We start from the raw sequence: 24,298 nt of genomic DNA on the forward strand, positions 1-24,298 counted from the left end.
AAAAAAAAAAAAAAAAAAAAAAAAAACCTATGCACATTCATTATGTTCAGTTTGACGATAATGTAAATGATCATTGACGTATTGCTTACAGGCGTGCAATAAATGATTCCAGCGCAAAATCCAATGATGCATGTACCGGTCACTATGTATATGTACCTCCAATTTGGAAATTGATCGCTGATAATTGTGATAAGAGCACCGGCCAATGCGATCGCACTTCCGATCCCGAGGACGTACAGCATCAAGAAGAAGAGTACCGAGAACAGCTGAAAATTGTGAAAAGTAAAAGTTATGTATAAAACTTGGTTTGAAATTTTGTTTCGTTTTTCTTTTAATCTAATTTAATTTCTATGTAATTTAATTTGCTGACAGAGAAGTAAATAATAAGATTTCAACATAACAATAATAACAGCAAGTTAATAATAATACAATCCAATATACTATAAGAGGCTTATTTGATATACATGTATCAACATAGAAATATATAAATAAACACTCTGTCTTCAAATTCACCCTCATCATTGATCTCATTGTTGTATATCATTGTAAGCGGATTATAGAGATATGTGTGTATATACAGGGTGGTTGGTAACTGGTGGTACAAGCGGAAAGGGGGTGATTCTACGCAAAAAAAGAAGTCGAAAATATAGAATAAGAATTTTTCGTTCGATGCTTTGTTTTCGAGAAAATCGACTTTGAATTTTCGCTCGGTACGCGTGCACTTTATCACGTCTCGTTATAATGGATCTCACTGTAAATTTTTAAGAAAATTAAAAAAAAATGTTTATTCTTTCCGCTTGTACCAAACACCCTGTATATCTCTCTCTATATATATATATGCTACATTAAACTACGTTGATATACCATATTAGCCTAATATAATGCATATAACGACATGGTAATTATTAAGAAAGAATTAAGAGTTAAGAGTAATGTAACATAATAGAACAAAACAGTTGTATAATATAGCAACTAAGAACCCAATGCAGGAATATAATATAGTGTAAGAAACAAAGAATAAGAACTCAGCAACTTTCTATCGTAACAAAGGTACAAATAAGTTATTGTTATCTTAAATATAATAAAATACACATAACAGGTAATAGCTAAGTAATAATGAAATATTTCACTTTTTTTCAGTGAATCACAACCTAACAGAAATAAAAAAGGAATATAAACCATCTACAGAGGAAACAGAAATAACGAAATAGGAGAACTCTTTTACGTTTGAACACGTTTGATCCTTTTATCTCTTTACTTGAAATCACGTTTATCGCGCAAAGGGAAAAATAGTGGTTATATAGCAACTAAACGTGTACTAGATTCCTTACTTGCGGTAGAACATTAAACTTTGCAATGGCATCTGGATAAGAGACGAAAGCAAGACCGGTTCCACCACGAACAACGTTGCTGATGTCTTCGGTACCTAGTTCGTGAGCTAAATTTCCAAGGATACCAAAAATGGTGAAGCCAGCTATTAAACTTGTGAACGTATCCAACGTCGTTACAACTAAGACATCTCTGGAGCAAAAAGAGGAAAAGAAAAAAATGTCATTCACTCTGAGTTTCTACGATGAACCTCAAACGTGAGAGTTAGATCGAGTTACTCTGATAAAAGATGTAGTAGCGTTCATAAGAAAGAATCGTTGACTTTGAAAGACAATGATTTGAAAAGAAATCTACGCGATGATGTCCTTTTTCAATGAAATTACTAAAGTTCATAGTTTCAATGGAAGAACTTTAAAAATATCGCTGTAATTGAAAAGCAAATCTTGATTCAATACTACTTTTTTCAAATTGGTTTACATATATGTATACGCTATTTTACTGCTGTCTTTTTATCTTTTTAGAATAATAGATGCATGTTTAAGAAATTTGAACGAGCAAAAGTGCACGAGTAAAATATTCGTTATAATATTTAATATTAAAACAAATGGTTATTTACGACACATTGTTTTTAAAAAGTATTTATTAAGAAAATTTTTACAGATGAAATACGGATTTGTAACCTGTTATCCTTTAAGTAGAACGATATCTTAGAGCTGGACGAGTATTATCTCCTTAATTTCATCGAACAAAAGTTTCCATTAAATTAGAATTGTTCATTAAGAAAATACTGTAATATCAATATCAATTATTCTAAGAACTTGTCGATATTTTCTAAGACACGTGTAATCTGTAATTTCCTTCCATTCGATTTAACAAAGGACGATAAAGATAAAAGTAATGAAAGGAACTAAAAGCAGATCAAAATTGCATTAATTGAAAGAATAATAAAATACGAATAAAATAGAAAAGATTTTAGTTGTTCCACTGAATTATCCAATAAATAAAACTACATATCCGAAGCAATTAATGCATGAATTGTTAGTTATTCTGTTGAACTACCTGTTTCGCTAAACACCTGAATTTTCTAGAAAAGAATGAAATAATTGAAAAAAATAAAAGTAATAAGTAACCTGTATATGTTATGCCTGAAGTCATTGTACGACGAGTACATGACGACACCGCCGAAGCAGACCGACAGTGAAAAGAAACACTGTGTAACAGCCGCGTACCAGACGTGTGCATCGAACAGCTTCTCCCAGTTCGGTTTTATAAAGAAAATGATCCCGTTCACAGCACCGTCTAAGGTAACCGCTCTGACCAGCAAGCTTATCATGATGATGTAAGGAAAGATCGCGAGGAAATAGGCCGCTTTCCCTGAGCTCTTCACGCCACGTGCCAAGACAGCAAATATGCAGCCCCACGCAATAAACAAGCAAATCGTCAGACTCCAATCTGGCAGTCCGATGCCATCCTGAATAGTATGTTTTTCTTTCAGTACAGTTTTTCTGATCGTAAGAGAGAAAGAAAGAATGATTTGTTATTATAATACGAAGTGATGTCATCTTAATGGAATTATTATCTTTTAATGTTATTTTATAATTTTATGGAACAGTAGATTGTTCGTTTAATGGAATTATGTTTGTTTACGAATTTTAAACGTTCCATATACTTGTTCCAAATATTCCAAGTGCTTGATATATTCAACATTTCAAATTCAAACAAGTTCTATTTGCGATATTAGAATATTGCAATTTCGAAACATCGCAATTTCCAGATATATCAAACTCTAAGTATTCCAAATATTCGATAAATATAATTGCTTTCGAGTTGTTGGGATTAAAAGGGTTTTACCTGAAGAAAAATTCAGCGGAACTGGTCATATTTGTACTGTTTCGTTTGGTGACGTTATAGGAGCTTCCCGAATCGGCGCAAAAATTTCCCCATTCTTCCAAACACGTGGACCAAGGCAGTGAGGACTGGAAGCTTGCGATGAGGTAAAAAAGGGTTATCGACATCAGAAAACAATAGTACGTTCCTACAGCGAGCATCGAGAACATTTGCGCCCAGCCAACACCTCGAAATCCAGGCACTGCAATTAAACGTCGAAATTATAAAATTAAAGTCGGCAATGTTTCAAAATTAATTGTTATCATTGTAATTGAACGATAGATTCCAAGAATTCAATTCTTTGGAAATAACTATGGAATTTCAGAGTCGATCTCTAATTAGACCCAATATCGAAAAAGACTAATTTCAAGTAAAAATATTAAAATTAATGAACATCTTTTCTCTTGAAATTATACGAATTCTGCTATTTAAATTCTTAAAGTGACCCATATTGCAAAGTTTATCTATATTTCAAATAAGCACTGATTTCTTTATCTTTCGATAACAATTGACGTGTGGTAAGAATGCGAGAATTCTGGATCAGTATACTCGAGTGGAAACAATAATGACTTATGGGGCGTAATTTAACCCATAATTTAAACCTGTTACACGAAGCATACACCGGTATACGATCCATATAACAAACGACTTTAACTTGCGAAACCGGTCCTCAATGTTGCACTTCCTGCTAAAATTTTTACATTCTTCGTTCATCATGTATCAATTCCCGTCGTGAAATGGGATCGAGAGTTTGCAAGATTTAATTAACTCTTTCAGAATTTTGTTAATATTGCGCGGGAAACTCTCGTTTTACGTATAAATTATTAACAACCGAAACACGAATTCTTCTGCTGATTTTGTAAAGAAGGTATAATGTATCAAAATTGAACATCAGTTTGATAAAAGCACATGTACCATTTAGTTGGTAAATAGTCTGTTAAAATACAAACGGTTGAAAGCGTTAAATTATGAGTGATCTAAAACACTTTGAATAGTTGTTTCCACAAGTATTATAAAAAATAGCTTCTTTTTATACGTATAACTATACTTTTAATATTATTTATCAAAGAATAAATTGAATATTAATTTGAATGAATGTATCAAATAATAATAATAATAGATGAAATATTTAGAAAATATTGGTTTCATATCACACCTGCTGACCACATTTTCACCGAAGACCTACTGCTGAATTGTCCCATGATCATCTCCAAATAGTAAAACGGTTTCCCAACGAGGAACAAGACGATGATGTAAGGTATTAGAAATACCCCACCGCCATTCTCGTAAGCTGTGAATGGAAATCGCCAAACGTTGCCCAGACCTATGGACATGGCGATGCAGGACATTAGAAATTCTAATCCATTGCCCCAGGTATCTCTCTTCATTTCATTTTCCGTTGTAATCTATGAAAATTTGAAAAAAGAGGATTTAAAAAAAAAAAAGAAGAAAAGAGACTCGGTATTTGTAAAACATTCTGATTAATGTTTATATTAAGTATCAAATTGCGATAATAATATTAAATTAATTATGTTATATATTACAATTTTATTAAATTATTCTTTAGGATCAACGAAACCAATGTTTGATTTGCAATGATCTGGAGTTGGAAATTGGGGAAGATTTTCTGCTCAGCTGTATCCAGCACAGAGCTTACAAACGTCATATCTGAAGACTATACTCAAGGATTTTAGAAAATGTATATATAGGTATGTCTGTATATATTATGTATATTATTATTATTACATTAAATTATGATAATAAGGATTGTAGGACATAGAAGACATAACAAATCATAGTAGAAAATATATACAAAAGCTATGGAAAAATGACAAAAACAGAGCAACAATCTCCATATGCAGTGAGACATGAAAGAATTAAGGATATGTAGCAGCAATGGAAGCAATAAACTATCTATATTTAAATATATCACTGTATTATATGTTAACTATACAACACCAAAGGAATAGAAAATAGAAAACACATACCAAGTGACTGCACAATATATATAAATCAGATCAATCACACTAGGAAGTAAGAAATGGACAGAAATAGTAACAATAATAACAGAGAAACAAATCTGAGAACTGGCAAACTTCATAAAAGGAAACATGAAGTTTAGTGCTTTCTGCATGAACTAATAGAGTAATAGCAAAGACTGACACAGAAGATGTACATATAGTAATCTGCATAGTAAATAAGATAGAGATATAGTTAAACAAGTAATGAATTAAGATTTAGCTTTAAAGAATAAACTATGAGAGAGAAAAAATGTGTCAAGTGTGCACATGTACAGAGACATTGTAACAGGTATAAACCTCTATACAGCAAAGGAATATAGTGTTAATATTAATGTTAGAAAAATTAGCATTTTTAATTTACTAGGCTAAATTTCTAAAGGCTTTAATCAACGTACTGTTTCATCAGAAAGCATCAAAGAGAGTGGCAATTTACGATCTTCCTGTAATTCATAGGCGAAGCTGTAGGAACTGTTATCTTGAAACTGAAATCAGAATGAGATTCTATGCATTTTGATACTCTTTTATTTTTCTCTCCTTCGTCTCTGTAGATCGTCATCCTTGGTATTTCAATTTTTTCTTTGTCTACTACAGAAATGTCAAGTTAAAGTTGCAAACTAAAATCAGAATTATGCAATTGTTATTCTGTGATTATCTAGAACTTTGTACAGTTTCAGAAAGACTATCTAAGACTGGGCTATTGGAAAATTATTATCAATGCTCAATAACTTTCTTATTTTCATATTGTGCAATAATTAAGTCGTGATTTAGTAAGAGTATAATTATTAGAAATATTAAAATTATTAATTTACCTTTCCATTGCCACCTGTCGTGGCACGCTGAAAATCGGTAGTTGTGTGTCCATCATCTCCAATGAAAGCAACATTCTGTCGTCCCTGGTACGAAAATATTATTAAATGATTACACTTACTCTTTGAAAGGTTCACTTAAATCTCTAGTATCGGTGGAAAAATATTTCCAAGATTCACAATCCCAAAAAATACTCGCAAAGCATTTGATTGATTATTTTTTAAACGAACCGCATACGATAGAGTTAAAAGTAGCTAGAGAGAACCATGACACGAAAGAACTATGTAATATCCCTGTATAGACATTTCCATCTACCTCGCAAGGACACTTTCCGCAATCTGAAATACTACACGCGACGCAAGTTGCAATTCAAATATCTTTCAACGTGTATAGAACGAAGTAAATTGTTATCTTACAAGAATAATGATAATAAATATAATAATAGTATAATATAATATTTATAGTATAATATACAAAAAAATTGTCGTCTCTTCAATGAAACAATTTGTTCAGCATTATTATATGCTGTGAATATTTTTAAGACATAGTTCTAGCTAAATAACATAGTTAACTTCTTGTTTGTTTCGCATTTTTGTTAACAGATAGGAGAACGTAAAAAATTCGCTAATAAAATGTGAGATATTGTAAAACACGTGGACAAAGCCGAGTGTAAGTGATATTCATATATTAATAATAATAATACATTTATACTTGAAACGAACATCAATTTAAAAAAAGAATTTAAAAACAGTTCTATTAGCGATACATTTTATGTCGAGTAGACACAAGGCCAATGATGAAAGAAAGGCTTCTTTTAGCTTTTATTATCGAAAGATAAAATTAAAAGCGTAAGTGTCAACTTTAAATTAGATCGTTTACCGCTTCAGGTCGTCAACTACAAAGAGAATCGTCGAAAGTGAAAAGCTTTGAATGCGACGCATAACATCGTACAATTACTCCCATAATTGCCACTCGGCATTGTGCGCACGCAATACCACGACATCATACCGATAAACATAATTGTGGTCGGAACTGCATACCTCTACAACGCTCTATCAACGTGGAATACGCCACGTTCTATACGTTTTATGCACTTCGGAAATCATCCAACAGTATTTTGAAACATTACCCAGCTGCGAAACTATAGAATAGAAATCATCCTTCGAAGGAGGCAACGTATGCGATCAAACGGTGCAGTTACGATCATATATTGCATATAAAGTGTATCACGCGTTGTGATCTATTTAATAAAGTTAAAAAAAAAATATCGCGATATAATATGACGAACTGATTTCTAACGGGGTGTTGTCACACGCTTGTCTATCAAAGGAATATGTGCTGAGAGAATTATGAATAATAATTAATTATTGAAAAATTCTATTATTCTATTTAACAACGTTTGGCTTTATTGGCTAAATTTTCATTTAAATAATTATTTAAATAGAGAGGAATTTGTTATTTAAGACTCGTGAGAGAAAAGAGATGTAAATTATTTAGTATTTGAACAAGCCTAAATACGTTATTTAAAATGATTTTGATTTTCATGATTTTCATTTAAATAATTATTTAATTAGAGAGGAATTTGTTATTTAAAACTCGTGAGAGAAAAGAGATGTAAATTATTTAGTATTTGAACAAGCCTAAATACGTTATTTAAAATGATTTTGATTTTCATGATTTTCATTTAAATAATTATTTAAGTAGAGAGGAATTTGTTATTTAGAACTCGTGACAAAAAAGAGAAGTAAATTATGTAGTATTTGAACAAGCCTAAATACGTTATTTAAAATGATTTTGATTTTTGTTGTTTATAAATACAATCTTATTTTTCATTCGTCATTTATCGATCGATTGAACAAATTTAAACTCGTGATAGAAAAGAGAAGTAAATTATGTAGTATTTGAACAAGCCTAAATGCGTTATTTAAAATGATGAAATTAATTGTTGTTTATAAATACAATCTTATTTTTCATTCGTCATTTATCGATCGATTGAACAAATTTGTTTTTACACGAATATAATTATTCAGTGAGAGAGATTGCCGTAAATTGCAAGTAGCAATTTTTAATAATGTTTATCAACTGGGACGAGTAGTTTTAAAAGCAAGTGTAAACCATATTAATTATATAATTATAATAATTATATTAATTCCACGGATTTTTTATTGAACAAAATGAGATAGATAGAACAAGTCCAAAAGCTATTTATTTATATATTATGCACTTATGGGAAATTTGAAAATGCAAAAATACTCTGCCATCTAAAGTCCCACCTTTTTCATCATTTTCATAAAAATACAAATTTGCATAAATATTCGCAGTCCGACAATAATCTACCGATATAATGATATTTAATATACTTTTTTTTATTTAATATTTCACATTCACAATTTGTCCAATTTGGACATTTGGTAGAATTTTTTAGCTGTAATGATATTTAATATAATTAATTAAACATCCTGATGGAAATCAACGAAATTTAAAACGTCAAAAACACGTTCCTCGAACACAATTCTAACATACATACATTTTTTTTATCCACGATATCTCATAGAGATTAAAAACGTAATTTATCAGATATTATTTTACTATTTTCCTGCTTCGCTATAGCAAGTCGTGAAATCGTTGCTTTCAAGAGGAAAATTCGTTCTTAGCCAGGTTCCACTTTTTTGTGTTCTTATTTTATAGTATTATTATATATAGTATTATTTTAATGCAGCTCATTACGAAAATAACTGGTCAAACAACTTTTTACAGTCGTAGCATAATGTCAAAGCTAATAGTACGTATTATTGGACCTTCTGAATAATTACAACTTCCGGATGTCGCGTTATTGTCATTGGCATACTTTCATTCATGCTTTTAACACATCGTATTTAAAACTTCATATAGAGTAAGAATCGCAGACTTTTTACACATCGATCAAATGATTACGTATATCTTGAAATAATGGAAGAGAAAAGAAATTTCGTTACGAAAGTAACAAAGAAACTTTCACGATCTACATATTTAAGACATTTTTCTCTGGCTAACGTGTTATGACATCATGAAAGTGATTGCGCCTTTGCTTTCGTATTTACTCGTAGTTCTAGTAATGTTTCGCGTAGAAATTGATAGCGACTATTTATTTATTCTCAATCTCGTAAGCGCATACATAATGGCAAATATTTTTATACATCGATGAGACGAGATTGACGAGACATTTTTATCGTTCTCTTTTTAAACCTTCGGCAGTGTGATAAATTTTTTTTTTTTTTTTAATTTAAAATTTCACATTCACAATTTGTCCAATTTGGACATTTGGTAGAATAATGTGATAAAATGACGAGGAATTTGGAACGAACGATTTAGAAGATAATAATCTACCTTGATTCTCAAAGATCATTGAATCGTTCGTTTCATTATGCTCTGTATGTAAACTCGCGATACATACTTACGTCAAACCTGGCAAAATTTCAGTAATCGTTAAAAGATACGATAGATTATCGGTGAACTTGTTATTTTATGTAACGAAGAAAGTAGTTATTGCGTCAAAAATTTCACTGGAAAATAGATAAATCATATCGGATACCTTGATTGAAAGTGAAAGGTGCCCTAAAACTTTTAAGCAGGCATTCTCGAGCAACTGCTGCAAAAAGTCGATCTTCTGTGGTTTACATAAATTAGAAGACACATTTCAAAGACACGCTCCTAAAATTTGAAAGGTGAATTCGAGAAAATAACGAAATTAGAGCTCGTTTGGCAAGATGCGCCAGGGCCGGCGATAGGTGGTTGTACAGGCTGTATCATAATATGTGGGACCCACTTCAGAAGCGGACAGAAGCAGTGAAAAAAAGTTCAAACGAAAATATGTTCCGCCTGACCTTCTTTCAAAATCATAGTCATTTTAGCGTTCCAACGATGCGCAAATGATTACCTTCGTATAAGATGCTCGATACAGCCACCCTCGGTCTGCATGCAAGTTTGCAGTCGTCGTATCAAAGAATTTAGCGATCTTTCAAAAATTCCAGTTATTCGTTGAATGTGTAATTTGGTTGACCCAAAAGTGTCTTTCGTTTTATAAGGAAATAGAAAGTAGATGCACAACATTTTGTAGTAATCGAAGAAAATGGATCATACATAATTCAGTAACAAAATATGTTGCACATCTGTTGTTTCTTTATGAAATGAAAGAAACTTTTGGGACAACTTGATACTTCAATACTGGCAATATTATTTTCAAGTAGATTTAAATTTGGGGAACGAGCAAGCCAGGCAACAGGTCCTGCCCGATCTCTTGAGGAAATGGCGAAGCTAAGTATTGTAGTTGAAGACTATCGAACATTGGAACACAAAAATGGTTGTAGCTTCGAAACAAGGTCAAATAGAATCATTCATATGAAATTTTTTCACTGTTTTTGTGTCCCCTGTTCATTCATGAAATGGGTCCCACATGTTATGATACGTCCTGTAGTGTGTGTAATATGCGCGCGAAATGCAATATCGAGATGGATAGATAATCTGCACTGACTATACGTATGGGAGCGTTATTTGATTTAAAAGACAGTACGATAGTCTCCACAAAGTGGTTTAGTTAGCGAATTTAAAACCTTAAGCCGTAGATACGCCTTAAGGGGGTATTCTGGTCTAGAGGCATGAATTTCGGCCGATTTTTGAAGCTCTGTACAAGCGAAACAAAAGATATTTTTCCTATCCTTCTGTTTAGCATTTGTTTATTGATATTTCGAGATTACGTAAAAAATTCACTGAAAAAAGAATCTCAATATTTAAAAAGTTACGAGCTGGCAAAGTGGATGCTGGCAAAAAAATGGGGCGTCGTGGCGTGCATGATACCAATCCTTCTGGTCATTTGAAACAAAAAAAGCGAACAGATTCTTAATTAGTATGGATGCCGCTATCGTCTGAATCTTGGAAATGTCAATACAACATTTTTTCACAAAATGAAGGTCGTTTGAAAAAAAATTTCTTATTTCGCACGTTTTTTCGACAATTCCGAACGTTTAAAAAAATAGTAATATTAAAGATTTTGAGCTGAGCGTGGTCCGGACGATAGAGCAGTATATAAGGAATATTCAGACCAAATTTAAAATAAATCGGTTCATTAGAACTTGAGATATCGTGCACGCCAACTCGAAAAAATTAGTTTCGAGAAGAACGCGTTTGAACGCTGTTCGTTTGTTCCGGTCGCAAAAATGGCTGTAACTCATAAAATAATTGAAATTTTGAAAAATCCTTTTAAGGGTATATTCTTGAATGTCTGAACTTTGGAAATACGAAAACAAATTTTCGATTTTTTCACATTTCTAAATCAGAATAGCCCCTTAAAACTTCATTAAAACGCATTTTTCAACGAAAACATGTTTTTGAAATTGCTGTTATTAGTAGCTGGATAATTAATCAACTAATCTACTTTTATCTTTTATTATATCTTTCACATTTATTTCATTTTTTATTTATAATATTCTTTTAATCAATATAAGCTTCATTTATGTATCTAGTGGTTGTTTTACTAACTCAATGACTAATTGACTAATCAGCTTCAAACAAGGCTTATCTTATTCCTTATACATTTTTCTAGCGATTATCTTTCATCTTTATTTCATTTCACATTTTTAATATTCTTCTAGTCTTCTAATAGACTCAATTTGTCTACTACTTAGAGAGAGGTTCATGCTTGTTCGAAACTGTACAACTTGTCTAATTCTTTACAAACTTTAATCTATTTTCTCATCACAAACTAATCCGTGTAATTAATTATAAGAAACTTTTTTCATTTTTAGATTCTGATGATCGTACCAGGTGCTACACTGTATGCCAATAATAATTACATCGTCAGTATTAAACTACTTCAAATATGTACTTCAAAATATGTGCCTATGACAAGTGATAAAGAGTAAAGGGGTATGAAAAGATAGCAAATCTCGACGAAGAAGCCAACACAACGCTAATTATACATTACACAGAATAATCTGCATTTTACATTCGCAATCCGCCGTTTACAATCTGCATGATTATTTTACACCAAAAAATTAAAGAATCAAGATGAGTTGCTTGAAAGCATAGGATAACATTAGATTTAGCGACGTATCGTTTAGATTAAAACATGAAATACCATATGAGAAATCATAAATATTCTATGAAATTAATGAATAACGACAATTCGAACTAATATGTGTATCAAACAATAGGTATGTGTATATGAGTGTGCACGAATAGAGAAAGACGGCGAGATTTGTTGGGAGGAATGCAAAATTCAACTCGAATGTCTGGGATGCATCCAGGAAGGAAAGCTTTGCCCCTAGTTTCGTCTTTGCAGGATCTGCCACGTACTGCGTTGACTTTTCTTCCCATAGAGAAAGAAAGGTGATTTTGATGCGATTGTTTCGTCTCTGGAATACCGATATGTAACTAAAAATTGTTCAAATTTAAATTATGATGTAATTTTCCAAAATTATGAAAAAAGAGAAAGGACAGTGCGTTTGGCGCAGCCTGGATTTTGCGACTTGGGATAAGCTTCTCAGTCTAAGCTCAGGCGTCTCAGTTCTTTTGCCCTGTAGTCGATGAGAAAGTAAGCGGACTCGCCACAAAATGAGATAATTTAAAATAAAATGAATAACCACGTATACTTCTTAAGTAACGAGATCTTGCTGTTGATTTGAAGCAAAAGAAAGATAATTGAATTTCACCTTGGTTATTAGTCTTATTAATCAATATGACCGTTAAATGACTACGTCATCGACTGCTACTTGTTCACCTTCAAACTAGGAATTGCAGAAACATTCGCATGGATCGTGCCAGAGAATGGGTTGCACATGAACATAAGTAATGGTATTGATATGTTGTAGTACTATCAATTAGATCGAGGAAATGTCAACCCTTTACGGACCAGTCGTAAATGTTGGAAATGTTAAACTGAATGGAATTATGATTCACGAGTCATTGATGTATTAAATTGATATACTAAATATCATGTTGATATAATATTTGAAATTATAGTGACACGAGGTAATAGTTGCAAATATTGCATTGTAAGAAAACTTTCACTCTATTATAAAAGTAACAAATATTCTTAAACATTTTCTTTCATTTTGCCGAAAAAATTGATACAAATTCATCTAAAAAATTCATAGAAACAAAATTGAAGAAATGGAATGGAAATGGTAATTAATGGATATTTTACTTTGGCTATTTTATATATCTCCGCAGATATGTTTTCATCCTTTATTTCCCCACAAACGCATAAAAGTTTGCTACTTGAAATATTATCATTTTCTCTATTTTTCCAGAAATCTTCATACGACGAACAGAACTAATAGAACGAGCCCTAAATCGTCTTCCTATCGTCCATTAAATATCGAACACCGCTGATATTATATTCCTTACATTCCCGCTATCTTTCTATTTTCGAATTTCCCAGTGCAACGAATATTGCAAATACTACACAAATACGAACAAAATCTACACATCGTAAAATCTCCAAAGTATGAACTTTACCTCTAGCTGCTCAATTTTTTGGCTCGGAAACCTACGTTTACCGATATTACATATCGAATAGAATTGAACGATACTAATTTTAAACTTAGGAATCTTCTCATTGAAGAGTTATTACGCGAGAAAGATTGCAAAATTCCGTATACCTTTCCTCCTCGTATGCGTACTAAATCTTTCGTCTTTGTTGACACTATGAGCATAATTGGATACTGTCTCGCGGAAATAGAAAAAATAATACAAATAGTATTATTATTGGTTACACTATACCGCGTGGTCCGTAACTGTTGGTACGATAGGATACAGAATGATTGTACAAGAAAAAATAAGGAAAAATATAGACTAAAGGTTTTTCGTTTTTGAAAAATGATCGATTTTGGAAATATAACAATTATACTTGAACTTTTATTCTAATTATGGATCGGATAAGAATAAATAATCGTCAGAAGATTAAACTACACGCGAAAGTGAAAACTGCAGGATAAAGTTTTGTCATAAGATTTTTTCGAGGGAAATAAATTTGAAAATATATCACGTTAGTGTCTGGCAAACGTTTGCTATTGTGTTCAAAAATGATTAGGGATGGACATTTTTCCTATTTTATTAAAAAGAAACAAACAATAACAAATCTACACAAATGGGATTCAAACAAAGATTTAAATCTTCTTTGTCTATTAAATATTGGACAACGAAGATATTCCTTACATTCATTGCAAATTACATTCAAATATATATTCTGCCTATCTTCACCTTTCCCGAATTTCCCATCAACGTATAGAAATTTGCGATCCTAATTAACTTTATTTCTATGAAAATGTTCAAACTTTATTTTCTTGAGAATAACAGCTCGAAAGGAAAAATTTTATTTCACAATTTTCACTTGTTTTCACACGTATGTATTTCATATGTACAGCTAGTCTGCACTTAGTCAAGTTTAAGTATAGTTGATCAATTTTCGAACGCGATTTTCTCAGAAAACATCTTTACTCCACAATTTCCACTTATTTTTCCACTTTGAAGAATCACTCTGTACACGATTGTACCATCAGTTACGGACCGCTCTGTACGTTTTTCCGGCATTGACGCTTGCTTAGAAATGTTGCTTGACAAATCGATTCATATATCAGTAATAAAACGATATCGAGCACGTTTAAATCAATAATAAAATCTGTCTTCTAAATTTGTCACGTCGAAGTAAGACGCACAGTAAGTCAAGAGTACCAAACTTTAGAACCACATAACTTTTGAATCAATTTATTCGTAAACTCAAAACTCTATTCATCTAATACTGTCAAAAACTGCGAAAGAAGGGTAAGAAATAGAATAGTTACTAGACTCCCTCGCGAAAGACGAAAGTTTCTAAGCTATTTTACTAAAAAAAAAAAAAAAAAAAAAAAAAAAAAGTCAAGTTTAAGTATAGTTGATCAATTTTCGAACGCGATTTTCTCAGAAAACATCTTTACTCCACAATTTCCACTTATTTTTCCACTTTGAAGAATCACTCTGTACACGATTGTACCATCAGTTACGGACCGCTCTGTACGTTTTTCCGGCATTGACGCTTGCTTAGAAATGTTGCTTGACAAATCGATTCATATATCAGTAATAAAACGATATCGAGCACGTTTAAATCAATAATAAAATCTGTCTTCTAAATTTGTCACGTCGAAGTAAGACGCACAGTAAGTCAAGAGTACCAAACTTTAGAACCACATAACTTTTGAATCAATTTATTCGTAAACTCAAAACTCTATTCATCTAATACTGTCAAAAACTGCGAAAGAAGGGTAAGAAATAGAATAGTTACTAGACTCCCTCGCGAAAGACGAAAGTTTCTAAGCTATTTTACTAAAAAAAAAAAAAAAAAAAGAAATACGATACCTTACTCATGTTGATCGATTCAGCAGGCAAATTGCGAGACGACAGCCGAGAAAAACGCCGAATATCCAACGAGGAGGTTGACAATGATTCTCGTCGAACTGAAACGCGCGAAGGATCTCGAGTTTATAACATTGTGACATCTATAGCAACGATCACACCAGGTATATACACCACCTTCACGAGCATCGAACTTCTACTGACCCGTGATTTGCGGCGGCACGCTGACAGAAAAATAAGCGAGGTAGGGATCGCAAACCTAAACTCGATCGGAATGGGGGAATCCCGGCCCCTACTCCTCTCTATCCCTCCTCTTTCTGCTCTCCTTTGTGTAAAATTTTGTCATCAGGAGTATCCTGACCTTGATCGATCTTGATGAAATGATTGACGGTCGTTAAATTCATATATTAATATATCAGTGTTATCGATATATTATAACGCATATCGAGCTCGGAGAGTTTGCAAGGAAACAGGCAAAGGCGATATGTGTTAGATCGCAGATATTGATGCATTTTTAGTATTTTGGGGTATTTTAAAAGGGTGACAACGATAAAAGCAAGTGATCTTTATGAATTTTTTTTAGATCTAGCCCTGTAGTTGGTCTAAAACAAAATTCAGGGAGATCAGCTGCTTTTGTTGTTGTTGCACAAGAATGCTACCTTAAGGTTTCAAGAGTTTACCGAATGTATGTAACATGTAAAAATGTATAAAATGTCTAAAGTAGAACACTTGTAATATTTAACAATAGATATAAATTTTATCCGGATGATATGAAGAAAAGTATGAGTATTTCTTCTTATGTTATACTCCTGTGTGTGTTATATATGTTATGTTATATTCCTTCATATGCTACACGTTTGGAATGAATGAAGGAATGCATGAATGGATGAATGAACTTTAAATGGAGAGAATGTTTGCATAAAGAGAAAGCACGTAGTGGATAAAGAGGAGGGATAAACAAAGAACTGGTATATTTTTGTGATGCCACTTTATAGTAGTTAGTTTTAGTTTTAGTTCATGTTTATAAACTATGTAAAACCAATTTGTAGATCATTAGATTGATATAAATGAATACAATATTATCCATTTTATACTACGTTTATTGACAGTTTTCCAGTGTCCATGTCTTTGTAAGATTCCCAAATCTCCTGAGATGCGAGGGTCAGTGGAACAGAGGAGTGAAGTCCACGGACCAAGGAAGGTTTATAACGAACCTTGTTTCGTTATAGACTTTCTTGCATCAAGGATGAACGTAAATCACATTGGTTGCCATAGTTGGACACGAAAGAATACTGGAAGAGGAAGCCGAAATGAAAGAATCTCGTAACGAAGGCTAAGGTTTCTCTACCTTTTTCGTGGCTTAATTGTCACAACGTCTTAAAGATCTTGCACTTTCTCCTTTCGAATGTTTCTTGGAAATTTATTATAAACGATATTAAGTGCAAGAATCGACGGATATAAAAAGCAACGCTGTTCGATAGAAGGCGATTAAAGAAATAAATGGAAGCTACGGAATACAATGTTTTCCTACATGGAGGCTTTGTTCCTCCAAAACTGAAATTTGCGAATCCTTTCTCAGTAGTTGAGTAGTTTTAGAATACGACGAATTAAACGGATACAATGTTATAATATGACATTTCAGAATTGCCCACGAATATCTTGCGATTCGTTGCAATATGCAGAAATTCGCATGTTAAACGTCCTTCACAGGTAGTTAAGGGATAAGAAGATCTATGCAGGTGAAAGTGAACGGCGAACCAGTTATATCTGCCGGAAACTGGTTAACTCCGATTGTAATTGCCTACTAAAAAAATTCTTTTGCACCGTTTATATGTGTACCAGATTTTTAATTCGTAAGTTTCATACGATTGCATAATCGAGGAAAGGAAGGCCGGTAATCGAACGGTGACTGGAAGACGATTAAACGTAATTTAAGTAATCATAACATGTGAAATCCAATTCAGGAGTGGACAGGAGTCGCAAAAACAATGAAAAACGTTCATACGAACATTGTTTTTTTTTTATTTATTTATTTACATTTTACAATTTGTCCAGTAGGACATTTGGTAAAATATTATAACTTAGTGGTATAATAATATAACATGTGGATGGCTACCCCCAGTGGGATACCATCTGATACGAACGTGTGTTATAAGGATTAGTAGATTAGTTTAACTGGTTCTGGTTGCTAATAACCACTGTAAATGATTTAAATTGTTTGGTAACCATTGTCGATGGGAGAATTTTTTTTTCATCGTCGATACCATTACCATTATCGATTATGTAACTCTTGTTTCGCTTATCAATAACCATTATAGACGAGAGAATTTCTTTGTGCTTTTTTGTAACTATTATAGATGAGAGAAATTCATTTCGGTTATCGATATCACGTTATCGGCGAGACTATTCCTCTTTGGTTATTTTCGACCATCGTCAATTTCCATTAACGTTACTCACAATCAATATCCAGACGAAAGTCATCAAAGACGGGCTCTCTACTTCTTTGTTACACAGGGTGAAGCATTTAAATCGGAACGTGCAAAGATCTATAGATCAACAAAGTTACACTGATTAGACCAGCTTGCGTGATGATGGAATTTTCTTCGAGTCATTTTTTAAGCTAGCCATTTTGAGCACCTTCTACGATGGTAAGCAGTTGCGGATTATTGAAACACAAAAGTGACTATAGCTTTGAAATAAGATCAAATGGAACACGCGTTCGTATGAACTTCTCTCATTAATTTTGCGTCCTCTGTCGATCTCTCAAGCGCGTTACGAACGTTACGAGACAGGCTGCATATTTCAGTACAATAATACGACCATAAATCCATCGACTCTTTAAAAATACTTTAAGCGATCGACAATTGGTTCTAGACACCTAGAAACCTCTTGTTCCTTAAGCTCGATGCGCTTTACTATTTTATTTCCTGTGAACCGTTAGTCGGTCACTCGAGCTTCTTACGCGGTCTCCTCAGGCCTTGTCGCTATTTGATGCAACTGGTATATTAAGGGTTGCACTTGCTCTTTCCTCAAAACATGCATTCATCGATTAGTCTCTCCTCCTTCCTTCATCTCGAGAAAATGCCAAGCCAGTAAATTCGAATGTCCAGCAATTTGCCTAAAGGTTGGTTGAACGTGTGCAAGAACGCCTCGAACACTTGAGTATTTAACCCTTATCCATCTCTCATTTTCGCAAATCAACGTGTCTCTCGCGCGTCAAATTGTCACAATGGCAAAACATCGGTGAAGCGAAAAGATAAACAACTCGTTTCGCTCTTTGTCATTCGTACGGATGCGCTCCTATGGATTCTCTTTCGTTGAATTTCATTCGAATGTCGAAATCAAAAAGTTTTAAAAAAGTTACTCCATAGATGACTGAATAATATAATCTTTTCTCGGAAAAATGTGTCAAGTTGACACGAAGGACGACCGAGGGTCAGGTGAACTTTTATGACCGCTGTTGACGGACGTTGATAGTCGAGATTCCCGAAGGTAGAGATAAATTTCCGATCGTCGTTCGTATGCCAAGGTTAAGATAGAGAAATAGGTGGAACAGGTAGAGCCAGGTAATTTTTTACTCCTAAAGTTAGTACAAATATAGTCGTGTTGGTATCATTTTTATCTCGTAATATTCATAATCCGATTGAAGCCGTATCATAATAATAATGTTAAGAAATATGTATAAGAAAATGTATATTTTTCTTATTCTGGTAATTCATTATCAGTCGATTCGGGTTAAAAAGTAACCCTTTGGGTTTTGGTTTACGGCGCGTCATTAAGGATTGGGGAACGAGGCATGAAAGTATGAAAACTCTAATGAAACGGGCACCGTTTTGTATTCGGCCTTCGGAGGAGCCAGTTTTTATTACTTTAAAATCAAGTGTCTTGTTCTTGAAATATTCACATAGAATATTTTTTTACATACATATATCAAATTTAACGATTTCAATATATACCTTTTTTTACAGTACAACAGATACGGACGTGTCTGTAACTATGAACAGCTCTTTGTTTCCTGATGTATTGGAGCTATGAAAGAATTTTCACGTTTTGAATTTTGCAAAGATCACAAGAAAAGGATATTTTTGACAAAGAACATTTTTTTCTACCTTATTATTGATGGTAAAGTTCCTTTCTTTTCTTTTTAAATAGAGCTATTAATTTTGACAGTTTTTTTCAAGTGCTCAGATACATCTTTTTCGTTTGTTTTTAATTTCAAGTTTATCTTCCTTTGGCGAATATTCGCAAAACAAGCCTCAATTCGTCACAGCAACAAAGACAGCTACCTAAAGGCTAAATATCAGAAGATCGACATCACATCCTTTTTCCAATGACCAGTTTTTGCAATCTTAAATCACCGACTCTCAGACGATGCTCAAACCTGAACAAAACTCCTATAAAACAAACAAGAAGTTCGTGAAAGTTGATACTTACCACAACGAGTAAATATATTTTAATAAATATGGATCTAAATGTCATTAGCAGACCGCGCATATTTATGCAAATTCACGCTTTACCATCTGCAATATAACTTCAACAAACAAATACGCATTTCTCTTACAAGTTTACGCGTCGATCCTCTCAACCTCAAAAAGACTCGATTAGAGACATGTCGCAATACTGTATACTTCAAGAATTTTCTGTACAAATTTGCGTAACACGGTCCATTCCAGTGGCGAGGAATCATTGCCATGTACCTTACGCAATTAACGCAACGATGAATCAAATTGATGGATTTTATCTGGTATCACGATGGATGAAATCCTTTTTATTACAGGATACCGAGTTTATCACCGTCATTACATAAATAAAGTGGTCATACTCTGACTATATTTTTGGCATTTACCACAATACGATCGCGGTAGCAAAGGAAATGTAAATCAGACATCATTCAATTCACCAACGTGTCTTATTTCTACATCTTCATGGTACGTTAATTTCCTATAATGAATTGATTTAAAGAGCCAGTAAATTTCCCGGATCTCATATTCCTGCATTGTTTGTAATTATTGGACTGGTGCCTATAAAACGTCGCTTCTTTTTTTAAATAACGCTTTCGTTTTATTGTTAGACACAGTGGAACTTCAGTTTTCCGAACTAACTTGGGACTAGGATGTTTGGATAAGGAAATTTTCTAATAATTACTATCCTGATGTTCATCTGCATGTATGATAAGTATTTTAAAAGAAAGTCTAAACTAAGATTGCTGGTAGAAAACACTGTAAGTGGCAAGAAACACTTTTTTTTCGGGAGAAAAAATGCGCTAATGTAGTTGAAGTTGGAGAAAAAGGAAAGAGGATCTGTAGAAAATCCTGTATGTGCTACCTTATAAAGAAAATTCAATGTTCCATTCATATAGATCGATAGCACAGGCAAAAGCTAAAAACCAATTGACTAATGTTTATACCACTATCATTTAACATTATTAATGACTATATAAAAACGGAAATTACATTTAGATTCTACGTTACAATAATCTCATTGTCCAAAATGGAAGTAGAATATTTCCCAATGAAAAATCAACATTTTTCAATTTTATTATATACAATAAACATTAATAAGAACGATACACATAACGAAATTAAATATAATTCGATTAAAGACTTCTGGGTGGCAAATCTTTTTAGTTGCTTTATCTTTTTCGCCAGATTTAATTCGATAAAGTTACATTCCTTGTACGCCTTTTACCACCTTGATTCTATTTCCAAGGCTTCGGATACTTCCGAACGTTGAGAGATATCATCATTGCCATTATATTCGTGTTTCAATTCGTTATTCGAAGCGCTCAGTATATTAGTATTATGACCAATTGAAGAAGATTCATTACACTGAAACCATTCTATCACGTAGCAGAATCACGGAATTCTGCTATTGTATTCAATGCAGAAATCTTCCTATATCTTCTTCCTATATCTTCAATGTAGTTCATTAACGTTTGTACTACATGCTCCTTTTAGTGTCGCACGTTTGATGTCCGATCAAGCATATGGGACCGTACAATCCTTAAAAATAACAGCATTCCTTTAAATCTATAATTGCTTGCGAAATTGTACCACACTTTTGCCACAATAGAATAGGATGAAATATTTTATCTTCGCCTATCTGCCAGCTTTGCTGTGTCTTCCAGTTAACAAAAATTCTTGTAAAGGATTCAACTTTACAGGGGATTTACCGTTCTTTAAAACATGTTCGTGTCCAATTAAAGTAATTTCTACATGATTCAACGCATCTTCACGCTAATTTGTTTCATTATACAAGATTTATGTAACAGACCACTATGTCCTCATATTCGAATGAATATTTTATGACCTCCTTCGCGCAAGACTCGATTATATACTGGGAAAACCGAGTAGCGCGGTTGTGGGAAAGAGATTGGAGACTACCAGCACCCGGCTATCATATATAAATACGATATAACTCACTCAGAAACCAGAAGAGACAAAACCGCTATTACTCTCATTCGAATAGGCCAGCAAAGGAAATCTTCCATTTGCATCTATCGAGAAAAGACTGAGGAACGATTTGAAGGGAGAAATACCTCGTATGGGAAGAATGCAATGTGTCAGTCGCAGTGGACCATGTTATTTTATTCTGACGTATAACGCACATAGCAGGCACAAACTGAAACCATGTATTGCACAAGGGACGTTAAACCTGTATATACAGTATGTTCCTTCTAAATGTATATACGCGACTATTTCTATAAGTATGAAGAATATGGAAAAATATCTTGGACAAAAATTGTATTGTATCAAAGGGGACATAATCTGGTGTGATAGATGTCCAAGTAGAGATCGTACGGTGAGCTTTGGATCGGCTTGGATAACTGCGATTGTTTCATTACGGCTATAGTAGACTCTAGATTGCAATGTTAGGAGGTTATCCTGAAGTTCCAGAGGGGCCCCGGCGTCCTTTCGTCTCCGACATATATCAATACCTTTTTGTGGGGAATGCTGAGACGGATAGATTACTATTATTTAAAGTTATATAATTCCATTTAAAAAAATGTATATTATCTTCGTATGATCTCTACCTGTCTATCTACAGAAAAGCTAATTATACCAAATTATGTCCTCTTTCATACTATACAACTCGTATTCGAAACATCTTTTCGTACCTTTGATACTTACAGAAATAGTCGCATGTATTGAAATATTAAAAAAAAGATTTATTTTAGAATTTAACAATTCATGAAAATTTCTTCATTTCTTCTCGAATAACTTATACGTACTTAAATTGTCTAGATGTGACAAAGGAAGTCTTCAACATTCCTAACATAACAACTTTTATGGCAATTTTTCCAAATTTGAGCTTGTATAAGAAACTCTCACTAATATTCTCGCTATCCATAACAGCGAATAATTTGATTTTCATATTTTTGCTACAATTAATTGACTATTGGACGACATTTAATATATTATATTAATATCACCAAATTCCTAAACTTATTCCAAATTCCTTGGGATTTTTCAAAGGTGATTCGGATAATTTAGAATCGCTCCAAAAGAATGTAATTTCTCTGAAATTGCAATAATTTGGGAAGAATAAAAGAAATAAAGAACGAAATTCCGAGAATATTTCTTTCCTAGCTGAATGATTCAACATCAGTCATAATATTTATGTTTGAGCAACGCAGGTTATTGGTACTTCCTATTGAAATGTTTCCGTGCTAGACTAACCGGAATTCCGCACGCGTTATGCCATGAATCGAGGAGTTGTCAACCGGAGAATGATGGAATGAATGGTCAAGGATTTCCCGGTTTCCCGGTCAAAGAAGTTGTCGCGCTCCTGATCCTTGGAAACGAAGACCAATAAAAGTGAGGACTTGGAAATGAAATTCTATGGAATTTATTAACACATTCCATGTGTGGCGGCACTTGACAGTAAACTTCCAAAGAACGATTAAAAGAGATCATTACAAAGACTGGAGAAAGCAATTAAATAAGATGTACTCATCCCACGATGTTGGTGCGATTTCCCACAGCTCCCACAACGAATTTTGGATTGTTTAGATTCTGTTAGCGTAGTTCTCAGCTTGGCATTGTTTTCCAAAGATTAAATGTTGGATAATATAAAGAAAGGAGAAACGTAACAAAGTAATGTAAAGAAAGATGGAAAACAAATAACGTGGAGATTAATCTAACGTGGAGAAACGCTGCCAATTATCAGGTCTCACCACGTGGAGGTGACTACGCACGAGACGCGTCCATGAGTTACACAACATTACACAAAAATGTCGACATTCAAGCTGCTAACGAGAATGTCGAGTTCTGATTCTACTTCATGGGCCTGCGTAAGGAAATTGAAATTTCGCAGTCGAAGCTACGAGGCGACTATCCCCAACGCAGCGCTTACACGAATCTTAACAAACCTTAAACAAAGCATACAGTACGCAGCATCAATCCGCATACACAGCTTACACACACGCGACATCTATCTCCCACACAACGAGTACATCGATCACTACAAACATCGTAGAATAATTAGCAACCCTACTGGCAGCATTCGGTATCAAAGACACATTTGTTTACCTTGGAACGAGAGAAAGAAAACGAACTCTAACTTGACTGCAATATGTTTCCCTTAAAAGTGGGAAAACAAGAAGAGCTCCGATTGATCGAATGAAAGGAATCGCGATTTCACAAAAGAACTAACAAACCTACGCGACGTATCCCCGTACACGAGATAACCCCAAGGTTCAGAGGAAAGCCTAAGAATTGATCGTAACTCGACATCCGTTTCGCCGTTCGAAACTTACACCCCTAACCCCAACCTAACCCTACGGTGTCCAACGGTGCCCCACGTTGCAGTCCAGTCTAGATCATCCAAAATTATTTTCGCGGCTTTTGGTGACCCAAACTGGACTGTTGCGTAGTTCTTGGCTTGGT

At 33.5% G+C, this 24,298-nt stretch overlaps 1 protein-coding gene across 3 annotated transcripts in view; it reads right to left on the minus strand.

Moving 5' to 3' along the window:
* The window catches only part of LOC100746635 (sodium-dependent nutrient amino acid transporter 1-like), an 18,087-nt gene extending 2,414 nt beyond the window's left edge, over positions 1–15,673 (minus strand). Inside the window, exons 1-9 of one of the 3 annotated variants that reach the window (XM_012392318.3) lie at positions 15,588–15,673; positions 15,414–15,511; positions 6,047–6,130; positions 5,633–5,719; positions 4,373–4,622; positions 3,181–3,418; positions 2,460–2,834; positions 1,332–1,521; positions 90–266 (exon numbers count right to left, since the gene is read on the minus strand). In XM_012392318.3, the coding sequence (XP_012247741.1) occupies positions 90–266; positions 1,332–1,521; positions 2,460–2,834; positions 3,181–3,418; positions 4,373–4,622; positions 5,633–5,719; positions 6,047–6,130; positions 15,414–15,422 (1,410 nt within the window). In that variant the 5' untranslated portion in view covers positions 15,423–15,511; positions 15,588–15,673. Of the gene's footprint in view, positions 1–89; positions 267–1,331; positions 1,522–2,459; positions 2,835–3,180; positions 3,419–4,372; positions 4,623–5,632; positions 5,720–6,046; positions 6,131–15,413 lie in introns of all 3 variants that reach the window. The other 2 variants (XM_012392319.3, XM_012392320.2) reach the window with 2 other exon arrangements.
* Between the last annotated feature and the right edge of the window lie 8,625 nt (positions 15,674–24,298).

This window comes from Bombus impatiens, unplaced genomic scaffold (genome assembly GCF_000188095.3).
Source record: "Bombus impatiens unplaced genomic scaffold, BIMP_2.2 scf_1336, whole genome shotgun sequence".
In the NCBI taxonomy this organism is placed as follows: domain Eukaryota; kingdom Metazoa; phylum Arthropoda; class Insecta; order Hymenoptera; family Apidae; genus Bombus; species Bombus impatiens.